Source organism: Gossypium hirsutum, chromosome A05 (genome assembly GCF_007990345.1).
Source record: "Gossypium hirsutum isolate 1008001.06 chromosome A05, Gossypium_hirsutum_v2.1, whole genome shotgun sequence".
NCBI classification, from domain to species: Eukaryota; Viridiplantae; Streptophyta; class Magnoliopsida; order Malvales; family Malvaceae; genus Gossypium; species Gossypium hirsutum.
Window position 1 is genome coordinate 78,026,714 of NC_053428.1, and position 10,525 is coordinate 78,037,238.

The 10,525-nt window shown below is 35.8% G+C and overlaps 1 protein-coding gene across 1 annotated transcript; it reads right to left on the minus strand.

Annotated features, from left to right (window-relative positions):
- Positions 1-2,364: 2,364 nt before the first annotated feature.
- LOC107955293 (coronatine-insensitive protein 1) lies at positions 2,365-6,800 on the minus strand. The gene is made up of 3 exons (XM_041111846.1): positions 5,807-6,800; positions 4,035-4,506; positions 2,365-3,612 (listed from the first exon to the last, which is right to left on the minus strand). The coding sequence occupies exons 1-3, from the start codon at positions 6,301-6,303 to the stop codon at positions 2,812-2,814; spliced, it is 1,770 nt and encodes a 589-aa protein (XP_040967780.1). The 5' UTR covers positions 6,304-6,800; the 3' UTR covers positions 2,365-2,811.
- Between the last annotated feature and the right edge of the window lie 3,725 nt (positions 6,801-10,525).

Sequence of the window (10,525 nt, forward strand, 5' to 3'; positions counted from 1 at the left end):
AAAAGAAAGATAGCGGAGAATAAAAACAAAACAACACAAAAACATTTTATTCGTCATCTTTTGCATGCCGAATTGGAGAGAAAAGAAAAAGAAGCTTTCGGGAGTTTGATTTGGTTAGTTACATATTCTTTTTTTTTTTGTAATTTTTATATTTTTGAAATCTCGGTACTTTGATCTAGTTGACCCATGTCTTATTTTCGATACTTTTTAATATTAAAGATGTTACTATTGTTTATTAGTTAAAGTTTTAGGGACTATTTGATAGATTTTTAAGGTTAGATATGAAATAGGATTAAATTATAAAAAATTGAAATTGAGAATTTAATTGAGAGATACAAAGTTCTATAAGGACTCTAGGAAAATTCAGTTAAGCATGGATGGAGTAAATTCATGTTAAATTGGAAGTATCGATTTTTGGGACTAATGTGTATAAAAGTAAAAATTTAGTGTTAATATGTAAAATAGTATTATGACTTGATTATATGAATTACATTGTTAAAAATTTTGGTTGAGATTAATTGAATTGAATAGTTATAATTAGATTGATAAACAAGTAAATCAGTTGATAATCGTAGGAAAGGAAAAGTTGTTGAATAATCATCATCGAATACGTAGCTGCTACGAAGGTAAGTTAGTAATCCTTGAACTCGAACTATGTTTATTATTTTTAAATTTTGGCTATTAAGTGCAATTGTAGTTCTTTGAGTTAAAAAATTTATTTATTTTTTGATCATTCTTTTGAGGTATCTATTTTTTATTTAAGACTGAACATCTAACGGCAGTCCCGAACTCAATGTTGGTGATGTTTTTTTTTGTGTTTTTTGGCATATACTTAGGATGATAATGTTTTGAGTTATGATCTTTTAGTCTATAGATGAATCTAGTGAAGGTTATTTGTAAGGGATGTTATTATGTAGACTTTTGGAATGATGTTGATCTTAAATGAATGCTTTTATATTAGTGTTTTGTGATGTATATGTAAATGTCATCTATAATTGTGATTTTAGTGAATTGGTAACTTGATGTGAGTATATATATATATATTTGGACATTTTAATTGATGGTTGAATGCAAATGGTTGGTTAAGATCATGTATTTTCTTAATTTTGTTATTTAAATTGAATGGTGTTTGATTGAGGTTCCGTTGAATGGCATATTGGATGATTGAAATTATGGTATGAAATTGATGATTTGAATGTGATTTTGAACCTAGGATTCATTTAGACATGGTATGACTTGTGGTTCAAGGATTGGGGTATGAAATTGCTTGTTTTAGGGGTTAACTATGCCGCACACGGCTTGAGACACGGGTTGTCACATGACCATGTGTCATATTTGTTTTTAATGCAGGTTGGTCAACATGGGCATAAAGAGCTACACAGCCTGACAACACTGCCGTGTGACCTTAAGCTACACAGGTACAGTAAGTTACACGGTTTGCGTACACAACCATGTTCTAAGCCACACGGTTTAACCACACGACCGTGTGACCCCTATTTCAATTTTTTTTTAATTTTCTTTAAAGCTTCTTAATTGATTTCAATTTGGTCCCTAAATGTTCCAAACTTATAATTGTGATCTTGTATGCTCGAATTAGTGTTCGTAACTATGTTTTTGCCATGACTATATATTGGATTTTATTGTCATGAATTAAATTGATTGATTGTTTCTATGTTCAACAATTGCTACGATTTGATTAGTAATGTCCTATAATCCCAATTTGGCAACAGTTACGAGTTTAGTGTGTTACACTACTATCGAAAAAATGAGACATCTAGCAAAAATTCTCTATGACACCGAAGCAAAGCGGAAGCAAACTCAAAAGGCAAAAGAAGCTACGAATGAATACAAAACCACATAAAAATAGCTCACACTAAGTGTTTGAGTAAATGTTCTCAAAGTATTTCTATTATTTTAAAGGTTTACAACCAAGTAAATACAAATGAGGATGAATGCTTATATTTATAGTTGAGCTCTCCCAAAACCAACAATACATATTGAGTTACATCGATGGTCGAGATTTGTACCTATCTACAAGATGAGAGTTCAAAGGAACTTAAATTCTATACATCTTTTATCCCTTACGATTTACATTAAGTACTCTGATAACTCTAGTTTTACTGGACTGTTTCACTAGCTCACGATGGACTTCTCCATAGGTTTTACAAATTGAGCTTGTTCAAATGTCGAATAAATCTCATTTAATAAATTGACCTCTATGGGATGTTTTGTGCACAATGGTCACATGATTTGATCTACAGCCCATGACACAAGAACAATGATGAATGTTAATTTGATTTATTTTCTTATGCACTAGAAACATACATTTCCATCCATCAAAAAATTACTTCAAAATGATCACCGTTTATCACTTTCCAAAGTTTCAATTAAGTTTCATTTCAGCAGTATCTATGAAAATCAATAAAAAAGACTAATGGCCTAAACTTTCCACGAACAAAGGGCATAACAGTAGCCCACCAAGCTTGCAAGTGCTTTCAAAATTACACAGGAAAACACAATCTTATTACATCACAACTTCTAGGAATAAAATCGAAATCCTCTAATCGAAAAGGACAAAATACAAGTACATCAACTTTATAAACAGGGCGTGGATAAGAAAAATGGATACTAGGACGAAGGTTATATTTACAGCTCTACTCCGGCACCTAATGGATCCAAAGGAATGACACTTACGGGGAATTCAGATCTTGGTTTGGCTAGGGAGTAAGTAATACATGAGAAAATGAGCCGGATGCTCAACCACAGCAGCCACTCCAACCTGATTGGTCATAACTTTTTGTCTTGTGGGAATTAGCTTGATATTCCAGCAGCAGATGGATCCAAAGGAATGACACTTTCAGGGAAATCTGTTCTTGGTCCAGCTAGGGAGTAATATGCCAGTATATGAGCCGGATGCTCAATCACAGGATCCTCTCCAACTATTCGGGGAATTAGCTCAATATTCCAAAATGGACGAGCCATAGCTAACAGATCATGACCTGATTCTGATGCTCTATATCCTTGCACCCACAAGTACCTCAAAGAAGTTAATTGCATCACGGAAGCTGCAAGTGCACGTTCACTGAAACAACAACCCCTCATTTCTAGTTTCTGCAAGCTAGGGCATCCCTTGGAGAACTCCAAAAGCCCCGAATCAGATTCCCCAACATATCCCAGAAGCATCCATCTTACTTTCGAACTATATTGTCCAATATAACCAAGTCCCACATCGGTTAAACCACCAGGTCGAAGATACAGAGCAAATCTTCTAAGCTTTTCACAGCCCCTCAATAGATCACGGACTCCATCGTCAAGAGGCAAATCTGTTATCCTTTCTTCTCGATCAAGCAAAACCAGACGAAAATCACACAGATTTTTCGAGTATGTCCCAATATATTGTAATGATGCATTGGTGATGTCAGATACATAAACAGCCAAGTATTCCAATTCAAGACATCCTTGAGCTAAAGCCATTAATCCTCTTTGCGAAACAACACCTTCTTCATCCTCCATTTCTTGCTCATCAGCACCTCGCTCGATTCTAAGCCTCTTTAGTCTCTTACAACTTCGAGCGAGAACTTCTAATCCTCTATCTCCTATAACATTCCTAGTCTGTTCATCCAGAAAACACTTAATAAGACATAATAAAAGATCAGAATAAAAAGTAACAAAAGTAACAATTTCAAAGACCTTTTTTTACCGTTTAGTCCATTCAACTACTGAAATCTCACTGCCATATAAACTTAGCCCCACACACACACACACACAAATGCTAACATTCAAGAGCTTAATATTACCCTATAACAAAGACCAGAAACTAAAGGTCAAAAGAGTCTTAATGATGGACCAAAATTTGAGAAACATCTCAAAAAAGAAAAGTAACTTAAATAATTAGTATAAGGAAACTAAAAAGTCCACTTGAAACCCCAAAAAATTATAGCTAGAACCCCGGACTAAAATGTTGTAATATAAGAGATGCAATTCCAAGAAAGCAGTGCAGAAAAATAATTTAGACAATGGTTTTGTAATTCTACCTCAAGAACTTCTAAGTTGGGGCATCTTTGGATTAACAAGCAGTGGTCTTCTGTGTCCAACAATGCATAAAGGAGATCCAACTTTTTAAGCAATGATGCAAAAGGAAACACAATGGGCATTTCATTTTTCCCCATGTATGTTAAACCCAAACGGCATAACCTCGGAGGAAATGATACAGCAGTATACCTTTCTGGTTGCTCATTGAACGAACCACCACAAAATTCTTCTAAAACAGAAGCAGCATGAAAGAAACCGACAAGATCCAAAATTTCACAATCGCTAATTTTCACAGAGGCCAAATTACGACAATTTTGAGCAATGAATTCAAGGTCTTCAAAACTCACTTTCACAAGATCTGTCATGTAAAAGTTTAAATTCGTGAGAACTGAGTTATTTACTGCAAGCTCATGAAGCCATTGACCATCTTTCTCAATAATTGAGCTCTCTTCCAAGAACAAGGTTCTTAATTGCCTGAGAAGATATATAAAGGATGTCATAACAAGGATATAAAAGGCACCAGTTAACAAAGTCTAACACTATTACTCCGGTATTGAGATCATTGCTCTATAACCATAGATTGTGAAAAAGAATATGTATAATGCCAATAGCATGAAAAGTTTCCCTGGGCAAGCACAAGCAAAGCATTAACAAATAAAAAGCCATAGCAACTTAACCTTTAGTCCATAAAACATCTATTTCCAACGTGAAGAAAAAATTTTGTCCGGTATATTCACAGAGAGGAAAATCAATTTACTAAATATATGGAAGTATATCACATGACCTATGTCCAAAGGCAATTGCTATCAAAACTGTTGTTTGAAAGAAAATGAAACATTAATGGATCAATCAAGTAAAAACACAGGTATTGTTATCGGTATCCTGTCATTCATACTAGAGTGCCTTACTACAACCTCAGAAAGCTTCATGACATGGCATCGCAATGGTCCTATGCAACTACAAGCAGTACAAACCAAACCAAACTTTCACCCATGCTCCTCCCCCGACTTGACCATTCACTAACTCCTGAAGCTCACGAAATCACATAGATCCCATACAATTTCATGCAACTTTAGCACATATGCAATCAGGATGTTTCATCATTCATACATATTTTCCATTGGTTCTACAATCGTAAAATGTACCAACACTACCACAATCATGCACTACAAACAAAACCAAATTTTCACAGTTGCTTCTTCCCTGAGTAGACCAGTCACTAACTCCTAAAGATTCGGGATTCAAAATGACCGCATACAGTTTCATGGAACTTTCCCATCTATGCAATCAAAATGTTTCATCGTTCAGATTGATTTTCCATCAGTTCCACATTCAAACAAACGCAGCAACAACCACATCTGTAAACGATGCTTACAAGCTGAGGAGAAGAAAGATTTTCCTCGACTTCAAACGCTTGAACTAAACAGTTACAAATAGAAGTAATTGGGATTGAATACATGTTTCATTAAACATAACCACTTCCAATAAACACTAATCGAAATATTCCTACAATTCAACTCAACCAAACTCAAGAAAACTAAGATAAGGTTTAACCCCCAAGTAGTTGGAACTTACTAAATCAGTCCTCTTTACTCGATCCCACTGAGTTCAATCCATATTTGATCATTTCTTTCAGCAGATGCTCGAACTAAAAGAACTTTCAACAATGAATTAAAGAACGAATTTCATCGAACTTAAGCCTAAGCTTGACTAATTTCACAAAGAAACAAGAACCCATAGTTGCACAAGAATTAAGAAAGGAAGAAAAAGTTACCGGCACAAACGGCCAACGTGCAAAAGACCATCAGTAGAAAAACCAGAGCATTTATCAAGCTTCAAAACCTGCAAAACCTTCCCTCTAGACCTAGCCAAAACTTCCAGATCCGAATCTTTAACAATCATTCTTCTGAAATGGACGGCTTTCAAGCAATTGAAATTCTCCGCTATTTCATTCACCCACGGCGTAACGTACCCACCCCAATCTTCAGGTATCAAATTAAACATCGCAGCCCGAGGCTTCCCTTTCAATTTCAAGGATTCCAAGTGACGGAACCGTCGCCTCAACCGATCGGGACTCGTCGTGTAACAAAGCGCGATCGTTATGTGCTTACGAGTCAGCGCGTCGAGCTCGTACCACCGCCTGCAAACTAGAGATACGGCGTCGCGGTCTTTCGGGTCGTCGATGTACGGCATCACGCAGCCTAATACGACATCGGACATACCGGGTTGTGACGTCATCGTTTTGTGCAACTTATTACCATTTTCCTCCATCTAATAAATCAAAACTGATCTTTTTTAAAGGGAAATTAAAATCAAAACGGTTTTTTAACCCAAAACAGACAAAAAAGAATGGATCGATCTGATTAAAGAAAGTAAAACACTTTTTTTTCAGAGCTCTGTTTTATTTTTTCATAAAAGAAAAGGCGGTAGGATCCGAAACGAAACGGAACTCAACCGGCTATAAAACGAATCGGGTCAGATAAGGATCGGGTCGAGAAGGTATGGGGAAGAAGAGATTGTTGATTGAGCACACAGAAAAGCGAAGAGAAAAGAGCTGAGAAAAAGTTTCAGTAGATAAAGGAGGGTCGAAATGGACGGCCGAGATTCATCAGAAAAGAAGATCCAAGTGAAAAATATAATTATAGGATCAGACCAGACAATTCAGCTGCTCTAAATTAAATATATATATATTAAAAATACAAAAGAAAATAGTATTGCAACCAATTAGTGGAGACTGAAAAATAAATTTAATAATTTTTTATTGGTTGCGTCCGTATTGGAAGTATTAATGTGATGTGGTACATCTCAGTCTTTCTAATTGTTGAATTATTCCACTACTTTTTTAATCTGATTAAATTTAATTATTAATTATATTCTGCACCCAGCAGTTGTCATCCTTGTGGCCTTTCTTAATTTTCAATAATATTTTTTTTCGTAAAAAATGATTATTAAAAGCAGCTGCTATTTCATGCTTTTCCTTTTTTTTTTTTTGGGTAAAAGAGAAAGAAGGTGGGAGAAACCCAAGGAATTAACCAGTACAGTTAATGTTTATTCCTAAGCTCTCTTGTAGTAGAACCAAAACCATTTCCTGACTGAAAGAGTAAAAGCCAATGGGGTTCTTCTTGGTTGATCTAGACAAGATATCAGTTGCCCTATTTGCTTACAATTTAATCTCCCAACTTTGGACCAACAGCTCGCAAATATCCTATACAAGCTATCAGGTACCCTGTTTTGCTCTTTTCATATGCATTTCATGTTAGTCTTAAAGTAACGCCTTTGCTTTCAATCTAGTTACATCTTATACAAGCTCATGCTGCTAGTTTCCCACTTCTCTTCCCATGTGGCATAGGATAGGAGTAATACTTCATTTCATATCTCCTTAGAAAAGGACACCCAAAGAAAATGTGGCTTTTGGTTTCTTGTTCCACATGGCACATTCCATTAATGCGTGCCTTTGGTATGTAGTCTGTCACGAATGACCATCCAAATTAAGAAATGAATGCTTTCAAATATGAACTGGGAACCACAAAACCAATTTTGTCCTATTCCACAAGTTCTTAACATACTCATATTTTCTCCTCAAACTTTAGCCGCAATATATTTGTCACTAGGGAATCTCCACACAACACCATTCCGGAACACAATTTTTTTATGCAACATCATGCTTTTGTAAGAATTTCTTCCAAATCCAACTATAATTCCAAGTAATTAACACTACGTTTGGTTGACATGAATAACCAATCAATTCCTGGTTAATTCGATGATAAACAATTATTCATTAATTTGATTCACCGAATCCTTCATTCGACGAAATCTCATTCATTATCCATTCTACCTTCTCCCGTAATGGCCATTCCCCACCAAACCCAAAGAATAGGACTACACAACCACCACCGAATAAAGAAAAAAACATAACTTCCCATTCTTGCCCTGTACCACTCTCCCTCATCAAACATCTCAAGCCACCACACCCCCAACCATGTCTCCTCATTCCTGTTCGGTTATTCTCATCCCATGACGATCATTGAAATTGTCAAAAACTTTCCCAAAGTTTAGACGAGTAAGGTTATTATTCCCATCAATCTCACTTCCATTGTGAGAATTTCATCTCTTTGCTTTTTTGCTTGTATTCACTAGTAGGGAGCTGTGAAAAAAATTGAGTTTTCGAAAAAAAATTGTCAATTGGTTGATCCGATTGTTTTAGGGCAATTTAGGTTAGAAATCTAAGCTTGTTGTTTTCAAATTGCATTTGGTTTTTATGGGCATTTCTGTTTATTGCAAGAGATTTTAAGTTGCTTGTCTTAATAGCAAAGGATTTCAATTTTAGGTTGGGATTTATTGTTTGTGGTAAATGGGTAGTTGGGTTTTGGATTTTGGATTTTGAGCTCTAAATCAATTACAAAGTTTTTGAGCAAGAAAAACAAATGTGAGACATGGGAGATGAGGAAATCGTTAAAGAATTTTCTTAAGACTCTTGAAGCTGATATTCATTTCGCCAATACCTTGTAATTTCTTCTTTCCTTTTCTCTTACTTGGCTTTCTGTAGATGAGCATGATTCATCATTTGATAGAAAGCTTGTCTAGCCTCTCCATCATGGCAACTCGTAGCCAGTCTAGAATCGGATCGCGCTCTCTCTTGAGCGGGAGTAGGCACATTAGTCTCAACATCGTCAGCTACCGCTCGTTCGGAATCCATTTACTATATAAAAATACATTTTCATTGTCAGGATTCCTCACACTATCGCAGTTCATAAATATGGCATGTATAGCTAGACTCACATACGCTACATTAGTCCTAGAATTGACTAAACCATAGCTCTAATACCAATTAAATGTAACACCCCTAACCCGTATCCGTCACTAGACTAGGGTTAAGAGGCATTACCGGACATATCGAAACATTTAACACTCATTTCACAATCATCATAGCATCATAGTTATATATCAATACAGAGTCCCTTACATAGGTCAACGAGACCTTAAACATGTTTTAGAAAAGGGTCGGGACTAAACCAAGCTCATACAAAATTTTTCAAAACTTAAACATTTTTCAAAGTCGTACAGGTCACACGCCTGTGTGAACAGGCCGTGTGCCTCACATGGCTTTAGACACGCCTGTTTGTCTAGGCCATGTCAAAACAAGGCATACAAACTGACTTGTCCATACGGCCACAAGACGCACCCGTGTGTCAGGCCATGTGAAAATTAGGGAGGTTACTGACTTGGGTCACATGGCCAGTCACACGCCCATCTATCTAGTCCGTGCTCGAAACTGACTTGGCCACGCGGCCTAGCACACGCCCATGTGTGCGACCATGTGGTTTGCTCAGGATCATTTTGAAATGGCCCTCAAGCAACACGACTGAGACACACACCCGTGTGGGCAAAAATAGGCCATTTACAAGGCCAATTTGCCACTCATTAAGGGTCTTCCCTACAAGTATCAAATAAGCACCATTTGCATCATATTTCCAATCAATTCCAATCACAAAACATCCATCATTCATACTATGATATTATCAACCAATTCGATATACATAATACATACCAAATCATACCTATTCACAAACCAAAATCATATCAAATCATATAATTCATAACTCCAATTTACCTCATTCAAAATTTATGCTATAGCCTTACCAAATACCATACTAGGCATATTCCAAAAACTTACCAAATTGACCAACTCTTTTGGCCATCCAAAACACTTCACATAGATAATATTGCATCACATAATTCATACCAAAAACTTATTTATATACACAACCAAAACCAAGCCAAATCACATGGCTAGATATATAATTTACCAATCATATTCTCATACTTCTAGCCTATACATGCCATACTTCAATATACACATTTTCAAATGGTACCAAATTAGAGTTTGATAGTGTGGTGATGATCCTCGATGATCCTTGAGCTCCCGATAGCTACGATATCTATAAAAAAATGCAAACACACACAAAGTAAGCTTTCAAAAGCTTAGTAAGCCATATACAAATAAACTTAACAAATAACATCAATTTAGATTAATTCATTCATATAATTTAAGGCAAAATACATTCACTTAGCCATATATCTCTTATATTTCATTTGAACATGATTCACATATACATATCATAACTCATTCTCATAGCAACTCATACTTATATCATATATTCACCAAGGTACATATACTTACCTTTCATTCTCAAACATGATATACAATTCAAACGTACCTAAGTCTGATACAAATTCACATAGTCATCTATTTTCTCAGAATGCTTGTTGAACCATTTGGAATCGTAAGGATACATGGATAGCTCGAAAAGCTCATACAATGCCAATGTCCCAGATGTGGTCTTACATGTAATCAAATATCGATGCATCTATCCCATATAGGGTCTTACACGAAATCAAATACGATGCCAATGTCCCAGACATGGTCTTACACGTAAATCATAATTCGATGCCAACGTCCCAGACGTGGTCTTACATGATAACACATATCGGA